The sequence below is a fragment of the Patiria miniata genome, unplaced genomic scaffold (assembly GCF_015706575.1).
Source record: "Patiria miniata isolate m_02_andy unplaced genomic scaffold, ASM1570657v1 HiC_scaffold_7, whole genome shotgun sequence".
NCBI classification, from domain to species: Eukaryota; Metazoa; Echinodermata; class Asteroidea; order Valvatida; family Asterinidae; genus Patiria; species Patiria miniata.
Window position 1 is genome coordinate 9,563,387 of NW_024037074.1, and position 27,695 is coordinate 9,591,081.

The 27,695-nt window shown below is 40.5% G+C and overlaps 1 protein-coding gene across 3 annotated transcripts; it reads right to left on the minus strand.

The window, feature by feature from the left end:
• Window positions 1–26,963, minus strand: LOC119745460 (M-phase phosphoprotein 8-like). Of its 3 annotated transcripts, XM_038221816.1 has the most exons (14): window positions 26,769–26,963; window positions 21,749–21,913; window positions 13,381–14,331; window positions 12,013–12,949; window positions 10,690–10,905; window positions 9,014–9,109; window positions 7,839–7,925; window positions 6,571–6,806; window positions 5,596–5,685; window positions 4,681–4,835; window positions 3,646–3,803; window positions 2,730–2,857; window positions 1,673–1,756; window positions 1–856 (listed from the first exon to the last, which is right to left on the minus strand). In XM_038221816.1, exons 1-14 carry the CDS (start codon window positions 26,910–26,912, stop codon window positions 791–793), a joined length of 3,513 nt encoding a protein of 1,170 aa, XP_038077744.1. In that variant the 5' UTR covers window positions 26,913–26,963; the 3' UTR covers window positions 1–790. The 3 variants fall into 3 exon arrangements, with proteins under 3 accessions (XP_038077744.1, XP_038077745.1, XP_038077746.1); XM_038221817.1 differs by lacking the exon at window positions 10,690–10,905; XM_038221818.1 differs by lacking the exons at window positions 9,014–9,109; window positions 10,690–10,905.
• Between the last annotated feature and the right edge of the window lie 732 nt (window positions 26,964–27,695).

Consider the following 27,695-nt stretch of genomic DNA (forward strand, 5'->3'; position numbering starts at 1 on the left):
CGTTGTATACATTGTATATATAGTACACATTGTATACATACATTTCGCTTGGCCATACCAGCTTGCTGTGCTTGTAAAACCCATCTGGCCTTCAGTAGGCAGAATGCATTATATCACCGACCATGGATTTGCCACAGACTCTTCTGTGGACAAACCGTGAGTCTATCGCGAGTCAATCCCAAGTCAAGTCACAAGCTATTCAAATGAACTGTGACAAATGCATTCCTTTTGTTACTGTACATTCTCTTGTGACCAGACTTGTGAATTGACTTGTGCTGTACAAGTGACCCGACTTGAGATGGAATTGAGATGGAGTCAACTACCACACTGCACTGGTGTGGAACAATTGGCGTGAAAAATCCGTAAGACAATATCTTGACATAAAAAAAGAAATATTCTGTTTTCACAGATACTGTTTTGCATGTTGTTTAAGAAATAATGCAATCCCAGCATTTTCAGAGTATCGGATGTTGGTACAGCTTCGTTAAGCCAACTCAACTACATACACGTACATATCCATGTTCCCCTCATTTATATATCATCAATAGCTTACACTGCTGCCTCTTACGTTCACGACCCATGCAGAGCAACTTGATTGCAACAATTCTGTTACACATACCTCGGACGAACGCTGATCAAATCAACCCAATAATTACAGCGAAAACTGTATCCAAAATGTGATTTGTTCCAGTGTCTTTGACTAAACAATGCTAATTCAACGTACTGCTGTAGAGAGAACTAACACAATACTACACGTACTTCTACTTGTACCTCAGTCTAGTGTGGCCTTTTAGAAGCCTATTTGAGGTCCGTCCGACATTATTTGCAGCGAGTAAGCACCGACGAGAAGCAGCATCTGCAATGCAAAAGACAAAATATATCCTTAAAAGTGGGAAAGATCTTTGTCATTTGTGCATTTTTTTGTTTGAAGCAACAAAAGCGCTCAAAATCTAAAGACGGGTGCTTAACTAACCTGATGAAGTTTTAGCTCTGTGAATGCTGTATATTCCGAGAAAAAGATATTCTAGGATCTTGGTTTCAATTCAAAAGTTGCAGACTCATGGTTCTGAATTGCGCCCGAAATCAGCGTCCGGGACACGTTCTCATTCAGCCGATTGCAGCTACGCGATGTTACGCACTGAATTGACGAATATTTAACGACCGCGCACGTGTGCGTCGTGTCAACGCTTGAAGGATTTGCCAAATTACAAACAAACTACATGTACTAGCAGAAATTTCCAAAAATGCGTCACTGGACGCATCTTTGGAAATGGCCTTGTTTTATTGTTTTCTTCAAAATGACAGCATGCCAGAAAGAAAAAATTCACAGGGAGTTCACTGCCGTTACTATCTTTGAACTAAGTAAGTTTTTCAACAGAAATTTGTCAGTTATTTTCTTGATAGCTGCAAATAATCTACTATACCTTTAAGACTGCATAGACTTCAATAAATACCAAATGCAATAGAGGGTACTTGACAAGGCTTCTCATTTATAGTTCAAATTTTTCAAAAAAATTGGTGTGGAGATGCCACTTTAAAAAAAATAGAGAAAAAAGTGATGAACAACAACCCACAATGTGATTCTGTGGAAAGTTTTGTTTCTGAAAAGCTTCTTATAAACTTCTGAAAAGCTTCTTACATGTATAAACTTCTGAAATTATTCAATCGTTACCTTAGTGTAGGGGTCACAGATGGTCTTAACCGTTATCAAATTACGGCCATTCTTCGGTAGAAACGAGAGTAGAAAATTGGAACCCTGCGTGAGAATCACAACAACAAATAAAACTTAAGAAATCGTGCGCTTTTCATGGAAATTTGAAATATCAACCAATGGCAAGATAGCTCATTTTTAGAGGACTCAAATGATATGCCACTCCCTCCAATGGATTTTCACTCACCCTAAAAATTGTTTTGTGACAACTTTTCACTTTTTGGATTTCCCTGAACCAATTTATAAAAAAGTCAAACGTTCAGATACTAGATCGGCAGATACCACGCTCGAGATATGCTGGACTGTGTGGCAATGTGCATTAGATGTGTTAATGTGTTGGCCAAAGAGTATTTTACACCCAACTTTGTGAAAATTTGTGGACACCCAGTATTACTGAACAATTTTGTAGAACAATAGTGTCTGTGAAAGTGTGGATGCTAAATTTTACGTTTACAGCACACTTGCCACTGAAAAATAAAATAAGAGCTCCACATCATTGCCAGAACCCAGGCTGGAAATCAACTGTGCATAAATGTGAGGCGTTCTGGAAACATGAGACAGAACTGGGCAGAGGTTGAGATGAAGGTTGGCAGGTTTTAGGAAAGAGAATAAAATTCTCCTTATAATACTGTTTGTTGCACTTCAATCGTACATTCCGTTGACAAATTGTGGCTGTTTGAAGTTTGCATTTATCAACGTCAAACAAGTCAAATACTGAGAAAAAGGCCTTTAAAGTTTCAAGTTTTGTAGTCGTGAAAATGAAAGAAGCCAGTTGTTTTTCCTTAAACAACACTTTTATTCCACGGTTTCTTCAAAATATGTGTAGTAGACATATCAAAGATTACAAATATCACTAAATCTGAAAATAGAAAAAAAATCACCCCCATTTTTTGTGTTACTTTTTTCCCCGCTATGGCCTGTGCCCAGTTCCGTCTCATTTTGCAAGAACGCCTCACAAATTGTACGATATGTAAAAGAAGACTTAAAGTACTTAAATCCATTTGTCTAACTCACGTACCTGAGACAGTTGGGGAAGGTCTTGCCCGTTGAGTGTCACCTTGTAGACAAAGCTGTGGCCATTCAGTCGGCACATCAGACCGTTCAAGCCGATCTGAGCATGACCGATGAACAACACATTGCCACAACCTGTAGAAATAAAACTGAAGTACTTACTCACAGATTCCTCATAGTCACATTTGCCGTATTAGGTTTGTGCCAATAAAAAAATTCTGGTACATTCCGAACTACATGTACATGTAAAGACAGCATCTGAATGACTTCGATGCAGCCAGCAGTAAACAAGTGTCTATTAATGGGAAGTGGATTAGGCCACTAACATGTTCTCCTGTGAAGTTTGCCGTGAATGTTGTATGACGTCAAATTCACTTCAAGTGCTCGCATGAACCTGCCCCTAATCCTAAAAGGACTCGTTGGGGAGGAATAGAGGGGTTAGAATCTGCACCCCTAATACCCTCAGTATATTTTTGCCTAAAAATCTGCAGTTTTTCATTGGCCGTGTGTAGGAAAGAGCACTCATTCACATAAGAAAGCAAGCAACATTTACTAACCACAATTATGAAACAATTTGTCTGACCGAGTTTAAAACATGAAAATGAATAAAACTGCTGCAAACTGCTTTCTGACAAGATTGCCTGAAATATACAAATCAAGAAATTAAGACGGCCTGACGTTGCGATCTTAACAAGATCTTCTTCAGAGGTACAATGAGTTTAAAACATTGCAAACCAAATTTGAAAAACAGTTTTTGGATCATATTGTATTCCTGAGGGATGAAATCTGTCCTGTCCATTACATTCCCCCTTCCCGGCTGTGAGATGGCTGAAAAACCCACACTTTTCTGGATTAAGTCTATACTTGCTGGCACTGCCTTGTCATTGCTATTTATTTTTCAAAAAGTCAAATTCTGGCTCTACCTTGGTTGTGAGAGTACTGTCTGGTGTCATGATTGAGGTAGATATGGTGTTCAGTACTCTCACGGATCCGGAAGCACTGAAGGGGAAACACTGGCTTCATGAGCTTGGCCGTGCCGCACAGGTACTGGTTGATAGTATTCTCAAACTGCATGACCACCCTGGAAGGAGAAGAGCCAAGAGTTTCATTATCACAGGTAACACTGGGTAAAGAACAGCTATGAATATGTGGTTGCATGTATACTGATAGTACTCTCAAACTGCTTTGACCACCCTGGAAAGAGAAGAGCTGAGAGTTTCATTATCACTGTCAACACTGGTCACTGGAAAAAACAGAAAAACGAGTATGTTTCTGGCTGCATGCAAGCAATGATAGCAATGCATGACTACCCTGGAAAGAGAAAAGCCAGGATCAAGTGAGTGCCTACATGGTGACAGTAGTCTTAAAGTGCATGATTTTCCTTGAAGGAAAGGGCCAAATGCAACATTTTCAAAGACCACTACAAAAAGAATGGCTGTGATCGAGTGAGGGCATGCAGGTAAACGCAATGGTTATAATAATGTCACGTGTAAGGCCTCCTGGAATGAGAAAAGCCAGGAGTTCTTTATAAGGCAACCCTGGAAAAAGAACAGCTATGATCAAGGGAATGCACATCAGTAATGCTGAAATAGAAGAGCTATATGACAACCTCTCTGTGCGGATGTGAAATCAATGTATGTCTGATATTCTGCAGTCTACCTGTGTTTAATGCATGGACTCCTCAATTACAAACAAAACCGAGAGAAATGACAGACAGTCATCATGCACCCAGTGCCCATGCACAGCTGCTATGGATTTTTGCACAATAGATGAAAAACCATCTTGCGTACTCCGCGACAGGAGCGAAAAACCAGTACGCAAATGCACTGACGTTTAATGGTGGCTCATATGAGCACGTAAAACAGTTTCACATGCTGTCCTTGCATAGCCCCTCCCCCCCCCCATTATGCTACTGAAAGGGTACATTTAGGAAACAAAGGAACATGACGAGTCTGTACCCATTGATGTGGTTGCCTATGATGTCATAGACATCGGGATGTTTGTACAGGATGGCGTATTCCAAGGACGTGTTGGCAGATGGGCTAGTAACGGCCCAGTTGGCTCCAAACATCAGCAGCAGGTTGACAATCTGGGCGTGACCTCGTTTAGAAGCCTGTTGGAAAAACAAGCATAAAACAATTCAAAGTGTGTAACAAAACCATACGCAACTACACTTAAATCTTTAAAAGTAACTGGCGTATTATTGTTAAAAAACATACTTGGTTGAAAGATAGTAAGCGGACTAAACTCTCCCTGTGAAATTAATCATTCTGGCAAGCTATCATTTTGAAGTAATCAACGAAAGAAGGCCTTTCTAACGGTGAGTCTTAAGACACACCATAGGAAAATTTAAATTAGTAGTTCGTTTTGTTATTCGGCGCAGCGCGCACAAGTATTGGAACGACGCACACGCACCCCCGGTTGCTATAATTCATCGGATCAGTGCGCGACATCGCGTAAAGCTGCAATTCAAAACAATTCAAAACAGATTCAGCAACTTTTGATTTGAAATTGAGATCCTAGAATGCTGTTTTTCTCAGAATATACAGCTGAAGCTGAGCTGAAACTTCATCAGGTTTGTTCAGTATCCTTCATTAGATTTTGAACACTTTTGTTGCTTCAAACAAACAAAATGCACAAGCTACAAATGATGGACTATATCTTTAATAATCTAAAATTAACCTTTTCTGTAATCTGGGTCAATGTTTAGGTACAAGTATATACAACTGATCATACATAATAAAATGGTACTTTAACATTTAAATTCATTTTTGTTGTGGAGTTTTTGGAGTCAAGTCTGTCACACTGAGAGACAGTAAAATATGGCCAAGTATTGACTTTCCCCAGATTACATTTGGGATGCTAACAAGTACCTTCATCATGGCCGTTTCTCCTGTTGAGGCTTGCTGCAGGTTGACATGGGCACCGGCTTCTAGGAGTATGGCTACTATGTTGTAGTACCCCTGGAAAATAAGAGCGGTAATTTTTAATCATGAAAATAAAGTTAACGTTGATTTTTCTGGGTCTTTAATTTATCCATAATCACCCAATGTGATTTTTCTCTTTTTTTTTGTTGGTTCTTTTGAAATATTGAGTTCCTGTTCAGTTCACATATCCTCGGTACAGTCTGTGTACACCTTTGGTGATCAACTAGTGATGGACTTGTGAGGACTTGTGATGGACTTGATGATGTAGCACCTTGAGCACCAAGACTGGTGACATGTGCTTCCTAAATACACATTATTATTATTATTATTTGTGAAGACTTGTGAGGACTTGTGATGGATTTGTGGACTTGGGATGGACTTCTGATGGACCTGTGAGGACTTGTGATGGACTTGTGAGGACTTGTGATGGACTTGTGATGGACTTGTGAGGACTTGTGATGGACTGGTGAGGACTTATAATGGACTTGTGAGGACTTGTGATGGACTTGTGAGGACTTGTGATGGACTCGTGAGGACTTGTGAGGACTTGTGAGGATTTGTGATGGACTCGTGAGGACTTGTGATGGACTTGTGAGGACTTGTGATGGACTTGTGAGGACTTGTGATGGACTCATGAGGACTTGTGATGTACTTGTGAGGACTTGTGATGGACTTGTGAGGATTTTTGAGGACTTATAATGGGCTTGTGATGGACTTGTGGACTTTTGAGGACTTGTGAGGACTTGTGATGGAATCGTGAGGACTTGTGATGGAACTGTGATAATTATTTTGAGGATTTGTGAGGACTCGTAATGGACTTGTGAGGACTTGTGTGGACTTCTGAGCACCTGTTAGCAATTATGAGGACTTGACTGCAACACTGCTAGGGAGTTAGGAAACTCCGTGTTTACAAGTCCTTACCATATCCGTAGCAAACATCAAGGGTGTCAAGCCGCTCTTGGTCTGCAGCACATTGACCAGGGCACCGTTAGCGATCAGCAGCTTGGCGATTTCATCGTGTCTGTTCATGCAGGCGTGCATCAGCAGTGTGGAGCCACAGATGGGGTCATGCTGCTCCAGGTCGTGGGAGCCGTTCAGCCAGAGGGCCTCACGGACGCGCTCGGTCAGACCATCCTTCACTGCCTGCTTCAGGGCATCTGAAATAAAAGTGAAAAATCCTGAATGAAAATTCCTTACACTAACTGTGTGTGAAAACCACATATATGGGCAATTGCAGCGTTATTAAAGGCAATGAAATGTCTGTGACAGAGCCAATTAACCATGATATCTAACTAATGATTCAGAGAAATTATCCAAGTCCATAATCTCCTCGACCATTACGAGATGATGGATGTATAAGATTTGAAAAACCACATTTTCAGGTTTATTCATTGAGATCTTAAAAGCTGTCTGGGACATTACATTATGCTGGAATTACTGAAATTTATCAGGCAGCTCCCCTCAATGCTAAGAATGGAATTCATAAAATGAGAAAAAAATCTGATTTCAAGAAAAACTTTCTTGTCTCACTCACTAGAAATATTTTCTAGGGAGTGAGACTGGAAAATGTTTCTTGAAACAAGAATTAATTTCTTGTATTAAGACATGTATGAAAATCATATGTATAGCAGTGCTGCTGCAATCATGATGTAAATTTAAGTTCGATTTTAAATAAGGCCAAAAAAAAAAATATTCGGTCTCTGGTCAGACCAAAGTTCCAGAATTGACGCGGCCACGCGGCTTTTTTTTTTTTTTTTTTGCTTTTTTTTCTTTTTCTTCAAGCTTGGATTGTACAGACAAGGTGGGTACTATTTTGCTTTTTTGGTGTCCTCATGTACATTGGTGTCCTCCATAATTTGCCTTGGTGCTTTCGATCATTTGCCTTGGTGCAATTTCCCATTCCTTGGTGCTCTTTGGTAAAAAAAAATTGAGGAGGTGCGGAAATAGAGGGTGCTGTTGGAGCTACCGCGGAACATTTTGGGAAAAAAAAAATTCGACGCGCATGATTAAAATCGACGCGCGCGCTGACCAGAGACCGACTTTTTGGGGCCTAAGCATGATTTTTTTTTAATTATTCATGTTTTAACTCATATTTGAATACACTTTCCATTGGATAGAATGAAGAGGCTAGATCATGAATATGCAAAAGGCTTTTGATTATTCATGATTTAACTAATTCCTATACTTACCATTGGATAATATGATGGGGGACAGTCCTGGCTTGACCCATGGCTCGTCGGGTGACGTATCCTCCTCAAAATCAAACTCAATACCACCTGGAAATTCCAAGGTACAAAATCAGTACAACGAACAAATCAAGGAAAACGGTATTACGACTGACGCATATGTACATGTACACAACACACATGTAAAGTATAAGAATTGAAGTGAAACCTACCATAGGGCTATGTTAAATTACTAGAGCGCTAACTCCTAATTCTTATGCGCGGAGCTACTTTGAAGCCGTCCTGCACGCAGACATTTTGAATTCATGGGCGTGTTTGTAGAACAGAATGAAATTAGATAAAGTGAATTTTGAAAGTGTACTCTAAATGCAATGCGCAAGTACAACATACACAAGCAACAAAAGTACATGTACGTCATGACGGTTAAAAACGTCAAGGCAAAAATCATCTGCAGAGGATACGTTCACGCCTTTGCGTTGAGCAAAATGAAATGCTCATTTAGTGATTGTGCATTTCGGTTTTGGGCATATTGGCTTTGATAATGCACTGGTCTACAATACAAATGCAGATATGCAAATAGCCATTCAAAAGCCGTACAAAATTTTGAGTCTCCATAGGTTTGTGCACAAACATGGATGCGCCCAGCAGGCATCACTTTGTACATCGAGTCAGCGCTCTAGTAATTTAATATAGCTCTATGAACCTAACCCAGCCTAATCAGCCACTATTGGCTTTGCCAACAAATGAAGAGTTAGATGAACAAAGCCTGTAAAACATTTTAACAGTTTTTAAATCCAATGTTATTTGATAATTTCTTATTTATTTCTGGTAATGCAACCAAGGATTCCTCAAAAGTGCCCTAGGCACTGTAGCTCGCAAGCCTGAAGAAACCCGTAGGGAGAAAACAATGAGAAGAAAGTACACTTTTAGAGGTGGGAGGAAAACCCCAGAAGAATATTCTGAGGAAAACCCACGGAATCAGGCAAGAACCGCTACGCCAACCTGACTCCCAAAGTTCAGGTATCTTTGTTAAAATAATTACATGTACAAAACGCATTGAGACAATAAAACTTTGCTGTCAAGAAATCTCTTGTGAGTTTGTGTGGTTCTGAAAACAACAGGCGGAAACATCAGACAGTGAATGAAACAGAGAATGAAACAGTTTAAGAAATCAGTACCTTGTTTAGGACATGCCTGTGCGAGCAATTCCTGAATTTCACTAGAAAGAGACGGCTCACTTAATAGCAGAGCACCACTATCATGCAAAGCAGGTTCTATAAGCACAGACAAGTGAAAAGCAGCATTTAGGAAAAAAGTGTCTTGAAATGAAGCAAATAAAGAGTTAAAAGCACACGTGTATGTAGTGCTGTTCCATACCGTACATGTAGGTGTTATGTGTATTACAAAGATAAGCCATTTGCAATGCAACATTGGTAATAAAAAATGAGGTTATTCCCAGTTCACGTCGGATGACCTGTATACACGCAAAGATTTTGCAGTATTGGGAACAGATGTCGGAAAAACATGCAACGAGCGAGGTTGGAAATATCTGTCTGCAACCCGCACGCAGCGAGCGAGGCCGGAAATACGCACACACAGGGTGTGCTACCAGCAGATGACGACCTGAACCCGTCTGGCATCGAGGTTCGCGAAAACAATCCCGCGCCCGGGTCCAGTCAGTGTCAAAATAATCCCGGCGCGAACTGGTTAATAAGGGAATAAATATGTGCTAGGCCAGTTTTAAACAAGTACGTTTAAAACGGACTATGGGTCTGGTTGGGCCCCTAGCCGGTTTTAAATCCACATGTACATGTTTTACAGACCAAGACCATATCTATTCCCACTCATAAATTACTTTTCGGTCAAAAAGTCAAATCAAGTAAAAAATTCACAAATTTCCTAAGATTTTGTTCAACAATTTACTTCATATTTGGTGAAACACCTCTCTGGCCATGTCTATGGTATGTGCCTCGAACGTGTAGTGCTAAAAATCTCCTTATATGGAAACTGGCGCACAGACGGGACATACCGGTACTGCACAATGTGGCACAGAACACAGGAATTGTGTTTGAAAACCAGCCGGTGTTTTACCAGCGGTTTAAAACCACCCACGTGACGGCCTCTTGACTGATAGGAATGGGTAAACTGTCTCAGATTTTTATGAGGTTAATAAAATGAGGTTAATTACATAATCAATATCTGGTTTATCATAACTAACCTTGTGATCTTTTAGTTGTGAAACTAATGTGCTTTCATTTTCAGAAGGCAAAGACAAAACTGCATGCATTTTTCTTTTGCTAAAAATGTTGCTTAAAAGTTCATGCAAACATGCATCTCACTTCAAGAATGGCACTTACATATTTTTAAAGTGGCAAAAAGATTTTCTGAAACACGAGTAATTCTAAGGAGTAAATTCTGAAAGGTACATGTACCGTAGCTCATGTAAATGTAACCAGTTACAAATCAACTTTCAAAATTCAAAACTGAATGTTAGTTTAAAATCCGAGGTAAATCAATGTCAATGAATGTTGAAAATAAACAAACTAAAACGAAGCAAATCAAAACATCTTCATACATGCAGACACACATACACAACACATCAAGAAGCACATGCTGAAATTTGGGGTTAAACATCCCAAAAATGGGAAAATATAACTTAAATATAAGTGCATACATGTGTGCAATCTGTTATAATAAGCATCCAGACATCACTGACATTTCAACAAAATGACAACGCAAGGCAAACTGAACTAGTGGAGTGCAGAGCTTTTGGGGTAAACACAAATGTAATGACGAAAATGTGAGATTAGTGTCAAAACTCTTTCACTTGGTGAAAAACTTGTCGACAAGATACCTCTGACCGAACGTATCTTCTTCTTGGATTTGCCACGCTCAGCTTTTGGTTTATCTGTTTTCTCTTTCTTCCTGGAGGTCTTGGAGGATTTTTTGGGCTCTTTCTTCCCGTCCTCTGCGGCGGGACATTTTTGGGACGGACGGTCTTTCTTTGATGGTTTGAGGGAGGGTTTAATACCTGGTTTGGTTGGGTTCGGGCCTGTCTTACGCTGCTTCTCTGTATACACATTAACACAGAGCATACCAGAAAATGTACTTCAATTGCAAACACATACACACATGCAATGCCCAAGCATAGATACATGTACCTATAAGTGTGCAGCACCATGCGTTACAAGCAACAAAGCACCACACGCATCACATTAAGGCTGCGTAAGAATTACGTGGCTATGGCTAAAAATAACACACTGGTCTATGAGAAGTGGTTGCAGCCGCTGCCATAGGCACGCCTGTAAAATGTGCAGCCGTAGCCAAGTCACTCGGACAAGTATGCCCTTACCCTTTTCAACTATGGCAGGTGAATACATGTACACACACACACACACACATGTTTGTTTTACATACGCTACGTGGACATTCCTTTGTTTTCGTGTAGTCATGGTAGTTAAGAAAACTCGGTACAAAAAATAACTTTACTTGAACTGTGAAAACTCTTTTAACCCAATTTTTTTTCTATGATTCCCTATAGTGTTTCTCTTCATTCTGCTACGGATAAACCTAACCCAAAAATGCCTCTAAACCTGTTTTCCAGAAAGGGCAAAACATTATGTGGACACGGCTTAGTCCACATAACGTCAACACAACCTGCATTATGTGGACATCTTTTGTTCACAAGTCCACATAGTGAATGTAAGACAAACTCACACATACATTTGCTGTGAATGTATTTATGTGGTGAAGGTATTTGACCAGAACAGATTTTAATTGTAGCACTGATATGAGTTTCTACACTAGGACTGTCACCACTCATCAGTTAAAAACCTTTTTTGGGTGGGCAAAATTCTTTTCAATATTTTGTGTTGGAAACGGCCAAATTATTTAATTGCTCATACCGGTAGCTGTACATGTACATGGAAAATGCAAGGACTTCATACCAATATACCGTCAAATTCTTGTATTCAAATAACACAAGCAGGTATATTAAAGTCAGGTTTTGCAACTTCTGTCTCCCCTTTTTAAAACTTCTCCAGAAAAAACATCAATTCCATGAATACCAGTTTTGTAAATTCAGGTAAGAACAGCCTCAGCGCATGGGTGTACTCTACAGTCACCATATATAAGAAGTGAAAGGAAATATAAAGGTAGGCTGTGCATGTGTACGTACTTTCATTGATATCTTTGCAAGTCTTCACATCTGTCTTCATATGGGCTCCTTGGTACTGCTTCTCGTTCGCATTCCTCCCAGGTAGAGATCCCTGGCATGGCTGACCAACAAAAACACCTCTTGCGGAATCACTGCCAAGGCTCTGGGACATGTTAGACGGAACCAAGTCTGGTGGCTGAGAGCCCTTCTCGTGAACAGTCTTCGGAAGAGGCCGTCCTACCAACCTCGGATCCCTGTTCACAAAGTTCTGCAGTTCCAGCCATGCGGGCACCTTGTCCGGAACCGGGGTCAACACTTGAGGCTCTGGTATCTTGTACTCGCATGGCTTTGCGAGGTCAAAGTTCGGGGATGCAGTGAATGGTTTGGCAGAGCTCACGGTCGGCAGTGGGTTGAAGACAGTTGTCGGAGCAGCATTTGACGACGTTGTGGTGTTAACGGAGGTCATTAGAGGAATATCTGGAAATTTGGCAGTGTTGTTGTTGTTATGAGGGATGGTTTGAGGGATCTCTTTGAGAGTTGGGCTGGGGATGTTTTGGGATTGGAGGGACACTTTGTCAGCCAGGTCCTGGCCCAGGTCCTGGACGGTGTCATTTGGACGGGACATTCCCATCATGCCTTGCTCGGTGGCAGTCATCTCGCAGCTGGACACTGACACCGTGGCACTGGTGCTGCTGCTGCTGCTGCCGCTGCTGGTACTGCACTGCTGGTTCACCTCCCATGGTTTCCACACTGAGGGGCCTGGACCCTTCTGCGAATCGTCGGGCGACTCGGGCGTGTCTGGGATAATCCCGGTGCTCACTGGGGGGACTGGTGGAAAGTCCAGGGAGGGGTGAAAGGTTGGGGAGTGACCCACGGGGGATGAGTGTGAGGTAGATTGGAGAGGGGACAGCTGTACTGCCTGGGGTTGTGAAAGGTCTGTCACAGGCGTCAGAGGAACCTGAAGACAAGCAAATGATAACACAATCTAACATGGATGTTAGGTTCAACAATTTGACGACTTCAACATTAACATTCTAATAAAGTAATGACACATAATCAAACCGTATGGACCAGACATTCAGAAACTGAAATTAACATGTATAATGACCAAAATGTCACGGTGCCCCATTAACATGCATTAACAGGAAATTTGAACTGCACTAGTACATAATTTTGAACTGCACTAGTACATGTACTTCATTTTCTGAAGTACTGGTTATCAAAGAAAAATGTAAACACAAGGTAACTTTGAACTAAGTCTTTTCCATAGAACACACTCAATGAGAGCACTCATTTCAATGGCATTATAAAAGGAACAAACCTTAGCTTATAATAAGTCCCAACTAAAACTTAATTATCTGACATCAATTATGGAAAAGTGATACTTACAGCTGGAGTAGTGGCTGCTGTTCCAGCAGTTGACTCAAACTTCAGCGATAGCACTCTCTTCGTCTTGTCTCCCTCACTATCTTCCTCAGCCGACTGCCCCGAGAGCTGCCTCCCATAGGTCCCATTCCTCGTCTTCTCCTCCAGCTTAGCCACAGTCAGCACTTCTTCCATGGACAAGCAAGAATCAGGCGTGTGGAACATGTTAGCAGCATTGGTCTCTCTCTCCAGAACAGAGGGGCTCATGCTCAGCGTCTTCTGGGTAGCTGTCTCAAGGGACCCGATGGCTTCCAGGTCGATTAAGGTCTTGGGCTTCCTGGGGCCATCCTTGCTGGACTTCTTGTGATGGTGACGACGGTGGCGTTGGCGGTGATGACGATGCCGGTGTTGCCTGTGCTCCTTCTTGGCCTTTTTGGCTTGCTTCAACTCCTCCTCGGCTGCCTCCAGTTTCTTGGCATCCAGGAAGGCTCTCCGGCTCTTCACCTTGGAGTACATGTCTTCTGGCAGCATCCCAGCCTCTCCAAAGAAGGGCTCTTCTTTGACGATGCTCGGCTTGATGTCTTCTGCCTTGTCTGGGGTTGCTTCCTCCTCAGCATCCTTGTCCTCCCCATCCTCTTCCGTCGGCGTCACTTTACTCTCCAGTTGCCCGTTGTCTCTGCTGGCACTCTCTGAGAACTGGCTCGCTTTCTTGGCATCCAAGGTGGCCCGCCGGCTCTTGACCTTAGAGTACATGTCACCGTCAAAGGTGATCAGGCCCTTCTCTAGATTGTCCCAAAAGGGGTCCTTGAGGGGTGGAGGTCCTTCGTCCTCGCTGGAAGAGGACTTTCTCTTGGATTGGCCATTGGCCGCCTCGTTGTTATCATCTGAGGTGTCTTTCTCTGAGGACCTCCTCCGTTTGGGTTGGGCAGCTGTGGAGGGCTCTTTGGGCGGGGTGCGCTTCTTGGAAGGTTGTTTCTGTGGATGCAATAACATAATAGACAAAGTCACTGATTAACGATCCACTGAGTGTATGGCGGCAAGCTTTTACAACAGGTGTTGCAATCAGTGTGCACATTCAAGGAAGTTACACTTTGCAGAACAGAAGTTTTTGGAATGTAAGAGGAAGGAAGTTTTAAATAACAATTGAAGGATGTGGGAAATTACCGGCCTACTGTTAGTACAGCTGTGCTACACATACATGTACTGTATGTATATTTACGATGGAACTCCTACAGAAATGAACGTTGTGCATAAGAGTGCAGTACCGGTAAACATATGTATTTCACATATTCCACACTATAAATTGATGTGCAATGTACACATGTACTTAAGCAAAAGGACATCATGCAATCTCCACACTGTACTGCCGGTAATAACAAACCACCCTCAAAAATATTCAAGTACACGTGTACATATTTACATGTTATGATCTGCACAGGTGTTTCAGTATAGTGGGAATGCATTAACAGTGCCTGCAAAGAATACAAATTCTAAAGGGAATTATAAAACCAGAGCTACTAATTTTACAATATGGACACAAATACAATGTACATATGGTTCACTCATAAATCCTGCAGACAACACTTTTTTGCATAAAAAGCAATACACTGTACAAACTGGTTTTAAAGATAAATCATTTCGAAATTACCGGTACATGTAAATTTGCAGAAAATCTTTTGAACCACCTTAAATAAATTATGCAAAAAAAGAGAAACATTTAAAAGCCCTTTTGTGTGCACGACACATATACACCATTTTTTCTTTGTTCGTAATACGACAAAAACAGGCAAAGTTGTGTGTCAATGTATGGCCTAATTCAGAATATATGTTTTCATTTTGGAAACAGTTTGGAAAAATGCAAAGCAGTGGTTTTGCAGCAATAAGGTAAATTTGGCAAATTATACAAATGTACATACATATACATGAACATGTATGCACATATGTACACAATAATTTTGCATGAGAGCATTTCAGCACACAAGTATGCTGAAATGTATTATGTACTCATGCAAAAATCCAGAATTTCCCAATTTTCCACAACGGCCCTTAGGTGTTTTCTGCTTCGCTATACTCCTATTCACCCAGGATCCCGTAACTGTACAAATACCTGACTGAAATATAATCCCCAATTGGAAAAAAAAATCCTCAGCAGCCAGAGTATAGCAGGAACTGCAGAGCAAGTCACGTGAGACAAGCTTCTAGGGCATACACAGTGCTAGCAAACCTCAATCATATTTATCAACCCCCCCCCCCCCCTTTCCCCTTGGGCTGTATTTATTCAAATCACTGCCAGTCCCGTGAAATCTTTCTTTGGGAAGAAAAAAAATCTAAGGTGTCATATTTTTGTGAATATGGATTTGGTGTGAGGCTGCATTATGAAAAGAATGTTTGTGTTGTGTGCGTAGTGTGCGATCTATAGTACATGACTGCATGAAGTCATAGCCTGTAATGCCAGTAAGCGAACTGCTGTGTTGTGTGCATTTAAAGGGAAAATACAACATTTGCAAATATCAAAAAATAAAACTACCAGGTTTTTACGAAATACCTTACTAGGATGTTGGTAAATGACAGTCTAAAGCATCCTGTAAAATTATGGCACCTGGTGTGAAGTCATTTTCAAGAAAATGGTATTTTTGTAAAAAATTCCAACGGTGATCGGCCGACCACCGTTGGAAAAACCTGACTATTTTTCAACTACTGCTCCAAATTTACCAATATTTTTAAAGTCCAAATTTTGTTTGCTATTGGTTGCATGTTCATGAATGGGTGCAGGCCAGCTAGACTGGTTCCCTTACCGTACAATTTTCCGGCATCCATAAATTGATCCATTTCATCTTCAGTGAAGTCAGGGAGCCAGACTACTTGAACATTTTTTGTTTTTCTTGGCTTTCCAGCATTTTCGAACACAAAAACTTCAAACATGTCAGTGTAACAATAATTTTATTTATTATACTTTAACCCCTCAAATAGTTCATTTCTGAAAATTAAAGCAAGAGCCAATGATGTACATTCCCTTTAAAGATGTATTATTACTGTGCAGTGTTATTAAATAACACAGTATTCATATGTACATTATGTACAGATACAAGGTAGCAAAAAAAGGAACAATTGCTTGTGTACAACATGTCATAGCAGACAGCCTAAACCTGGGATTTATGCTTACAAAATAATTGTTTGAACTCTTGATTCCTACCCTTTTCCCTAAAATGTAGTACACAGCAAGCTCAGAATTCAGTCATTACCGGGCATATGTACATGGTATGTATGTTCCCATTATGTTTCTAGTGATTACATAAAATATGGAACAGGTCACGCAAATACATGTAGATTATAATGAATCTACATGTAGAATACATTATAATTACATTTATCTATTTTCAATGCTCATTACACCATGATCAAAAGATGCACATGTATTGAGTACATCAAAGACAGTGATGCAGTATTTGAATGAGCATGCGTGATAAATAGGCCTACTACGAGAAAAGAAAAAGAAACAATGCAATATTTTTAAAGAATTTTTTTATAAATTCTTATCACTATAATTGCTAGAAGAAGAAATGTATAGGCAAATGCGTGTACATGCATATAAGGTGATGCAGTTGAAAACTGGAAATTCAGCATCTGGAAAATGACTTTTTGTGCGCAGCACATATGTATGCATACACGTACGTATTTGAGTAACCATGGCCAACAACGAATGAAGAATTTTATTTTTAATGTTTTGCACTTGTACTGGTACATGTATGTCCCAGGATAAGAATTAGGTTGTGAAATGTATAATTTATATCATAATTTCAATTATAAAACTCATCGTCCACAGCATACATGACGTACTTAGGACATGCATGTACAGACTTGTCCTTAATTTGCACTATAAGTACATGTACGCACATGAGGTACATGTACATTTTATGTAGTTCATTTATGAACGTACATGTAGACCTTAAAGGGAATGTACATCATTGGCTTTTGCTGTAATTTTCAGAAATGAACTATTTGAGGGGTTAGTATAATAGATCAAATATTGTTACACTAACATGTTTGAAGTTTTGTGTTCGAAAATGCTGGAAAAACCAAGAAAAACAAAAATGTTCAAGTAGTCTGGTTCCTTGACTCCACTAAAGATAAAATGGATCAATTTATAGATGCCGGAAAATTTTAAGGTAAGGGAACCAGTCTAGCTGGCCTGCACCCGTTCATGAACATGTAACCAATAGCAAACAAAATTTGGACTGACAAAAGTGTAAAGTTGGAGCAGTAGTTGAAAAATAGTTGGGTTTTTCCAACGGTGGTCGGCCGACCACCGTTGGAAATGTATACAAAAATACAATTTTATTGAAAATGACTTCACACCAGGTGCCATAATTTTACAGGATGCTTTAGACTGTCATTTACCAACATCCTAGTAAGGTATTTCGTAAAAACTTGGTACTTTTATTTTTCGATTTTTGCAAATGTTGTATATTCCCTTTAAGCACATGTACCTCAAGTAATATTAAATGTGCGTACACATCAGTACAGTGCACTCCAGACGTTCCAAGGAATTTCCACATCTGTGCCAGAAGTATTATTTATTTATGCATTAATTTAATAATACTCATACTTGTACGTAAATGTACACTTGTAATATAACTACTGCCTCTGCATACCGGTACATTACAGGCCATGTAATTATAATAATTTATTAAACTTATATTGCACTCTCTCCAGGACCAGCCTATTCGAAGGGCGCATTACATAAAAAAAATCCTAATCAAAAATGATACAAAGTGTACATAAATGAACATGTGTATTAGTACTGTATGTAAATTATGAACATCAACCTGCAACAGAGCAGTAAATACTGGTAGAGCCCTTCGTTTGCACAATCTGCACAAACACAAGCCGAGGAAAAATGAGACCAACTTGGAAAGGGTTTAAGGGGGAGGGGCAAACATCCACTGTGTATTGGCTTGGGAGGCATGTATACAACTTACTTGTAAGTAAACATAGTTACATTAAAAAAAATCCCTGTTCCCTAATTATATACATGTACATGTACATAGCCTGCATCATAAACTGTGTGGTACAGTTTCAACACCAGGCTCTTTTAATGACACTGTCCTTTTAGTTCACACCAGTAGAGCATACATGTATGAATGCTCTGAGGCACTGCAATGTGTATGAATGTACACATGTACATGTACATGTACGTACAATGTACATGTACACTTGTATTACCATGTACATGTACATGTACATGTACATGTACCTACATGTACACAGTAGGAGCATGATGAAACGATACATGTGCACACATGGTAAATGTACGTGTAGTACCATAGGTGTCTGTCCACAACATGTACAACACATACCGGTACATGTACATGTAGGCCCCTACTGTAAATTTCATTTGAAAGCCTACATGTACATGAATGTAATTAAATTCTGAGTAACAGTAGTCACCCTGAAGGCCCTGGAAATGGGTAATGCATTTATTTTTAACTTGAATTGTTCAAGCTCCAACAACTGTGTTTACAAAACATACATGTACTTAGTAGTACAAGTACATTTATGTACATGTGTACGTATGCATGTACATGTAATTAAATGTGTACGGTACATGTACATGAAAACAGTCTTTTGTGTAGGCCTACGTATGCATGTGAACACTTAAACGATACACGTACACATGTTCTAACACATGAACGATACATGTTCTGGCACATGTGCTTAAATGGTCAAAATACATTGTAAAAAATAGCCCATCAAGAAACGTTACGAAGCGAAGCCCTTTGTGCTCAAAACTATACTGAGGAAATTCCTGTGCATCATGATCCTTTGAAATAACAAGTTTACATGTATATAGTACACACGTACTTTAGTAATCAAACAAATTTTGCATTCCTTTCATAGCATTCAAAACAAACATGGTATAAATTAGTAATATACGGTAACTCGATCAAGAAAACGAAGTTGGAGAATATCACAAATATATAACCAAAATCTTGAGGCAAACCTCCAGTTTAATGCCTTGCACTGCAAAGAGTGACCCTTTAAAATAACCAACATACACAAATATTTACATGAAACTTGCTCATTATATCTTTTTGGATGTCAAATTTCTGGCTGCATCGAGTAAATTTCTTGACAGCATCTGGGGAATGAGCAAGTTACGTGTACATGTAAGCCCCTCGTAAATTTAACATTTGTATGGCATGTTCATGACATGCTCATGAATACATTACATTCATCTGGACATTGTACGGTATAAAATTGTATTGTGGCTCGGGCAGACTCAGTTCTATGCTGCAGGCCCAGCCTGTCCTGTTGCAAGGCCACCTCCATTGTACACGCACACAAACATGCACTGAAGACTGTGGTAGACAAGTGACCGTGAGATCATATAATTTTCTCTTGTGAATCCTGTTACGTTCAAACTGTACAATATGCATCTAGTCCCTTTAATATCGTATTATGCAGATTAGGCTGAAGATCTCTGAATGAAATGGAGTATCGAATAAACTAAAATATTAAGTCCGGACTCCTTTGCTTAAGTGTCATTTGTAATTTAATATTTTCAAAGACAGAAGATCCTGTTTCGGTTTTACTGTGTGGGGGGAAGGTGGTGTTTGTTTACTTGTTTTGGGTATGTTTTGACTGTTTGTGGTTTTTTTTTTTTTTTCAAAGTTCCAAACATCAAATCTATTTACCCTGCAAATAAACTGTACACAAAGCCTTGCGGCCAGCTTTTGAAATCAAATGCTACAGTGTGTTTACTGAGTGTCAGACAAGAACAAACATTAGCAAATGAATGATGTTAATTTTCTACACAAAACATGAAATTTCCAATCCATGCACAACTTTTTGAGAAGCTTGCGTGAAGTAAAGCGGAATCCGGCGACCAGAATTAGAAGCCATTACTGCGGTGGTGCCGCACTCACGCATATTCTGCACGCGTTCTGTAAAGGCGTGCGTGCATTTTGGTAACTCTATTGGTCGAGGGAGCCCTAAGTGCATGCGTACTACCTGAGCGCGACTCGCGTGAGCCTGGTGCCACCTCAGAAAACGGCTGCCGCTGGATTAGTCTATACTCAGAATTTCTTGCGTGAGTGTGACGAAGCTTCCAAGACTGGATTTGATTTCTCAAGTTGAAGATGCCCTCAATTGCAAGGAAAGGGGGAGTGTGTGGCCTAGTGGTTAGGGTTCGTGACTCATGATCAGAGGGTCCGGGGTTGGAATCCAGCCGCTGGTCATATATTGTGTCCTTGGGCAAGGCACTTCACCCCCCACTTGCCCCTCTCCACCCAGGAGTATAAATGGGTACCGGCATTAGCTGGGGAGTAACCTGCGATGGACTAGCATCCCATCCAGGGGGAGTAGAAATATTCTCAGTCGTTTCATGCTACTGAAACCGGAGATAAACGCCAGCCTGATGAGCCACATTGGCTCGGACAGACTTTACTTTACTACTTTACAATTGCAAGGAAGGCTTGGCTGTGCTTTTCAGGCACTGGCGTGCATTAGGGGTACATCCAAAGTCAGCCTTAAACAAAGACTAGGCCCAGGTAGAAGCTGTGTTTGATTCCTGTTACTGTGAATCTCGGTTCCTGAAATCTCGGGGTCCACATTTGAGGTTTTGGATAACTATGATGATGAGGCCTTTTCACACTAGAGCCTCTCAACCCGGGTTGAACTGAAACCCAGTGCCGTCCCGGGTTGAGTTTTCTATTTTTCAACCCCGCGTTCAACTCCGCATCTTTTCACGCTTGTTTCGTGAAAACTGAGCTTATTTTGCTCTGTTGCTACTGTTTTGAACCCTGGTGAGACTTTCAACCCAGGTTGAAAATCTCCACCCTGGTCTGGAGCAGGATTGAGTTCAACTTGGGGTGAAATCCATCAAATATTACAGCCCTTTTCACACTTAACAAATCTCGGGGTTGACGCAGGGTGGAAAACATGCATCGTTTCACACTTGAAGAATTTCAACCCTGCGTTAGCCCTGCGTCAACCCCAAGATCAAATTCGCCACGGGTTGAACTCAACCCTGCTCCAGACCAGGGTTGAGATTTTCAACCCAGGTTGAGATTTTCAACCCGGGTTGAAATTCTTGCCAGGGTTCAAAACAGTAGATTTGCATGAAACAAGTGTGAAACGATGCGGGATTGAACGCAGGGTTGAACAATAAAAAACCTCAACCCGGGGCGGCACTGGGTTCACCCAGGGTTGAGTTCAACCCGGGTTGAGAAGCTCTAGTGTGAAAAGTGATATCTCAGCAGGGTTGACAATTTTCAAGTGTGAAATGCTGGATGTTTTCAATCCTGCGTCAACCCCGCGTCAACCCCGGTCAACACTGAGATTTGTCTGGTGTGAAAAGGCTTAACGAGCCTCAACCGATGGGTTTAATTACCTTGTCTCTCTTGGCTAGGTTCTGGCTGATCTTCTGCTTGCGTTGCTTCTGCTTCTCAATAAACTCTTCCACGAGATCCTCGCAGGTCAGAAGGTTCTCCCTGGGCTCCCAGGTGTCTTCCTCTGGTCCGTAGCCTTGCCAACGCACCCGGTACAAGGGCTTCCCCTGGAGATGCAAAAGGAAGGAGAAATTGTTTTTTTCTTCTTAAAGGTTTCTCCGGAAAAACTTTTGAACAGGTCGCTGGGCTATTTTAACACTGTTTTCTCCTGTAACACATGCGCGCGAGATGCGTTCAGAAATGCCAAATTTCCCAACTCTGAAGGTGATCCATCTTGTTGAGAGTGCCCTCGACTGCCCCGGCAGCTCAACAACACTTGCCAGAAGGGACCAGCTGGATTAGGGGTACAATGGGCACAAACCAGCGACAGACATAACAGAGGTAAGCTTTCAAAGCCACACAAAACCCCTCAAAGTGGAGGTCCATGATGACTAAATACAGGCAACGACCTTTTTCATAGTCAAATTGTCTTTAAAAAAAAAAATCCAAGAGCAACAGAGTCAACCAACTATTTACCCACCCTCTCAGCAAACGTTCCAGAGTTCATAATTCCAACTTGAGGCTGTGAACACCGAAGTATCAAATAGAAGAATCGGTAGAAATCGACCTACATTTGGGCGTAACTTTTTAGTTACACATGAGTAAATTGGTTTCAATTGCCACAGTAGAGCCAACACTATGGGCAAAATAAAAAGGGGAATTTCCGAAGAAATACCCTGGGGTTCAGCCCTTGCAACACAGACTCAAAACTACAACTGTACCGGTAGTTTTGTCTGATTCAATGTGTGTTTTCAACTTTCAACAAAACTGGTGACATGCTACAGTGCATCTCTGTATAGCACAAGTACAATCGTCTGTGTATTGTGAATTGATGCAAAAATGAAAAAAAAAAATATCACCCCAGAATTATACCATCTGTCAGAACTTTTTAAGCATAATCAGGACTGATTCTCATATATATTCATCAGTTTCCACCAATAAAATATTGTATGTTTGTACACGGAACACTGTACACGTATAAAGACAACTCTCATTAATAAGGCCTAATACAAATTCAGCTGGACCTAGCCAGACTGTTTGTTATATCAGAAGTTTGTATTAAGGGGAGTGCCAGTCAGATTCGTATGCACATAAATGCAGTTGGGACAAAGTCTTTATGTTTACTATTTAATCAGAATTTGTATTCAAGGTGTTTGTATTGATGAGAATTGACTGTATATGGGCTCCATGTGCTAACAAAAGAGGGCGCCCTTTTACCTAGCAACGACGTCCCATGGGCGGGACATTTAGCTGGTTGATGCGCACCTTTCCTTGTGTGTGACGCACGTACACCAGGGGATTTGTACTACGTACACGCAGTGGTACGGCCGCACGTACCTCGCGGCAAAATTGCAGTCAGGCAAGATGGCGTCGGTCGGTCACCCCCAACTGTTCCTTCTTTGCCAGTGAGGGGTTACTTGTGAACAGAGCGGATAGGCTAATATTGTTCAAAATTAACATTTCTCAACTTTTACATGCTAAGCCTGCACGTTTGTTTCAAAATTACATGCATTCATTTTAGTTATTTGTTAAAATTTGTTTCTTTTTTTTCTGGTTGAGTGCACGAGCACAGTAAATCGGAAGCCTGAAGAGAGCTAGAGTGAGAAGACAATGGAAAAGGTTCAGTTTTGTGGGACGAGAAGACAATGGAAAAGGTTCAGTTTTGTGGGAGCAAAACCAAGGAAGGCTTTTTTTTCTAAGGAAACCCATGATTTGGTTTGGTCTGAACACCCAATCCGAATGTAAATAATATCACAACAGTGCTTTTGAACCAATCAACAATGGATCTCGTAGCATCAAGTTACAGAGGATTAATGTAAGTGTCGGACAACACATACAATGTACTCTGTGCTTTACCGTAATATATTTAATGAAATAAAATGTTGAAATTATCCTGGTGAATGAATTGTTCTCAATTTATGTAAAAACATTGTCAAAACTTTTAAGCTGTAAACATACAATACACATAACATTAGGCCCCCCCAAAAAAATATTCGGTCTCTGGTTAGACCAAAGTTCCGGAATTGACGCGGGGACGCGGCTTCTTTCTTTTTTCTTCAAGCTTGGATTGTACAAAAAGGGTGGGGTACTATTTTCTTTTTTGGTGTCCTCATGTACATTGGTGTCCTCATGTACATTGGTGTCCTCCATAATTTGCCTTGGTGCTCTCGATCATATGCCTTGGTGCAATTTCCCATTCCTTGGTGCTCTTTGGTTTTAAAAAAAAATTGAGGAGGTGCGGCAATAGAGGGCGCTGTTGGAGCTACCGCGGAACATTTTGGAAAAAAAATGATTAAAATCGACGCACGCGCTGACCAGAGACCGACTTATTTATTTTTTTTGCCTTAGGCCCAAAAAATAGTTCTGCTTCCGGTTTCCCAACCTACATTTTTGTTCCCAATTCTGACAGCCCCTACCCTATTGTTTTTTTATGGGAAAATGAGAAAAGAAAAAAGTAAAACCATGAATGACTACCTTTCACCCTTGAGAACATGTACATGCAGACACCTCTATATCATCGTACCAAAAAAAATGCCAAAAAAAAATTCCTACCTAGCTACCCTATTTTTAAATGTCACATGTATTTTTTTTGGGGGGGGGCCCTTAAAATATTACAAGGACTGAATTTTCATGTGGCTTGTACTGAATTGAATAATAAGAACTTCTGTAATGTTAAAAACAATCACAACCAAAGTTACTTGAGTAAATTACACTCATTTTAGATACAATACAGGTTTTATTCAAAGATTTTTAAATCACTCAATCGATACTCCTAGTATAATTCTCTCATAATACACAAACCATATTTCATTATTTCTCAAACTATGTGAAAAATGAACATCTGTTTGTATTAATCTTTCACAATGCAGCCCTTCTTGACTTTATTATACTACATGTATTATTAGATCAGAAAGTGCACCTAAATACATGTAACAATCATGTGTAGTGTAGTGCCTCATTCTATAAAGAGAACAAAATCAACTTTGAAGTTATTTGACTATACGCCAAACTACATGTACTAGTTTTTGACGACTTTTAAGAACAAACAGTTTTGTCATAGAGGGCAGGGTTTTAAATTATTGAGGGAAATTTGGGGGTAAAGTGATGACGACAATGACAAAACATAACAGGAAAATATAGATGGCGATCACCGCAATGTACTGCACGGCACCAACCGTAAACGCGTACGAAAAAGTGCAATTTCTACCCTAAAAAAAACTGTTTAAAATTACCCAAAAAAAGGTTTCACGATAAAAAATACCCTGGACTCTAATTTGATCAAAACTAAAGAGGGGCCCTACACTACACAATCGCCATATGATTTAAGGCAGTCGTCAAGTGTGCGCTTCAGCGCCCAGTTGGCAAGTTTGACTGGTGCGTGCCCTGTGCATGTATAACCCTTACCCTACTAGACCCTCCAACGCATGCCAATGTGTGCCTCAAGAAAATCTCCTATGTTTTTTGCATGACCCTCCAATATCTGCCATGTCATTTCAAGGGTAACTGGACAGGCACTCCAATACATGCCACAGAGAACAATGAGAGTCCTCTGATAACAAAGTGAGTGCCCCCAGCTGGTCAGTATCAGGCACCCTCCAGGGCCTCCAACTCCTGCCAATTGGAGCCTTCACTGCTACATCAAAGTATCCTCCAATAAACTGCAGCTGGAGGGCATTGGCATAACCAACTGACATGCAGTAAACTACCCTCAGAGAGTAAGGGTTAAAGTAAGCAAATTTTGTTTGTAAACAAAACCCCAATGTGATCTCTAGCCAGCGATCACAATTTGATCGGCTGTCAGTAATGCCTCCTTTTTTCACTGCAATTGTAGACTGAATCTTCATCATGGATGATCGTTATTTTCTTCAACGAACTATGTAGTGGTTATGCCTGACAAGGTTTGGGTGAGTCCAAAGGGGAATTAGTGTGTCAGGGGGGACAAAATGGCATATATTTTGCATGTGTTTTAAATTCAATTTCAGAAGAAAAAAAAACAATAACAATGGGATTTTCATTTGTCAGTATATTATTATTATTAGTTGCGATGTAAACTTTGAGACAAGTTTCATGTGGGTATCTGTCGTTATTTGTTTAGAAGGTGTACGTTTCAGCCGTCTCCACCTTGGGTGTATTCAAAGCCCATACTGGCGCGGATCGGAGCACGTATCATTACACGAAAACAGTCGTTGATAAGTGCGACTTGCTTTTCTTCGATCGACGACAGTGACGTCACACAAGCTCTCAACGGAACAGCAATGAAATGGATGGAACAATTTGGCAGACACATTTAATTGTGAGCGGTAAGATTCATTTGCACACGTTTGCGTATCAAAATTTCAACATAAAATTTCACTAAAAATAGTATAGACATCTGAAAAAGGCAGCCCTTCTTGATTAGCCTAGTAAGTAGTATAAAGAGGGTGAGTACTACTAGTAATATGCTTCTAAAGCAAAAATAAACTACAAACTAAGCCTAAATGTAAGTGAAAATCAAAATTTGACAAAGTTCTACATGTTTTTGTGCATGTTCCAAGTGTGGCCTTTAATTACGGAGGTAGTCCAGTAAATTGGCCACATTTATGGGGCTGTACTCTAGGGCTAGAACATGATGAAAAGAAAACCGGTGTCGGCCATACAGTTCTTCAGTACTTCACACTAAATAAAGTGCATTCTTCCTTCCTGTTAAATAGCTAAATCACGCCCGAACTCTTCATTGTTTATTTCCCCTTCCCGCCCGTACAAAAAAGCAAACACCTTTCGGTGAGCAAATACACGTACACGTACAATGACCGGCCTTCAGCTGACCACATCCATGGCAAGACAACCGGCCGGCCGGCGCGGCAGCGACACAGACACGGCCAAGATTCACGACATTTTCACCCGGGAAAATCATTGTAAAAACGGAATGCCATGCCAACTCACCTCATGCTTGGTCACGCCCAGGATCTTCTCTACCTCGTAAATGTCTTCGGTTTCGCTGAAATCGTAATCTTCGTCGATAGTTTCCTCACTTTCTGGCGTAGAATTCTCGCCAGCTTTCTCCTCCGCTGCCATTTTAGCCACCATAGACGCACCCTTGTCATAGGTCTGGTGCCCTTCGTTTTGTTGACCATAATAGCATACTGCAAAACATAATAGTCAGGCGCCACACAGCTGACGCATTTTCATTGTTTACATTATTCATTCAGTGCATGCCCTACACAAGTAAGTAAAGTTGAGGGCGCCACTCATGCAAAATCTGACGGAACAACCCTTTAAAAACATTTATGTAGAATTTAACTGATAAAAAGTAAATTACAAGATTAATGGGGTGGGTATGTATTCGGGAAGAATTTAAGACAACTTCTCCCATATTACCACTTCCCAAATAATATTTTGGTTTATATATATCACAGTGCTCTCAATAAAAAAAATAAAGGGCTATGAATCAAAGTGTCTTTACAGTGGAAAGAAAAGGACTTATAAGAAGGCAACCTAAATTGCTCAAAACTTTCAACAAATTTTCCACATTGGCTTTTATTCCTTTTTATTAGATTCCTTTTCCCTTTTAATTGTTTTCTTTCATTAACAAAAATCCCCCAAATCCACTCAGAATCCACAATTTTCTTTGCGACAATACAGCTACAGACGGTCCCTAAGTAATTCCCTGAAATTTATGCATAATTTGACTTCCCTAGCCAAATGGGACCTAGAACATGTTTCTAATCTTGGTCGTTTTTTATAAACAAAACTTTGATTAATTTGGTTGAATTTTTGACATGGATAAATATCACATGCAGTTTTCCTTCAATTTCTATACCATTCAAATGTCCAGTGTAATTTTCCTGGCTAAAATGCTGCGACTGGACA

Coding starts and splice junctions, on each gene's coding strand:
- LOC119745460 (XM_038221816.1), bottom strand. CDS start 26,912: ATGGTGGCTAAAATGGCAGCGGAGGAGAAAGCTGGCGAGAATTCTACG. Junction 6,807..7,838: donor CCCCATCATATTATCCAATG/GTAAGTATAGGA, acceptor CTTTTATTTCAG/ATGCCCTGAAGCAGGCAGTG. Junction 3,804..4,680: donor ATAGGCAACCACATCAATGG/GTACAGACTCGT, acceptor TTCTCCTTCCAG/GGTGGTCATGCAGTTTGAGA.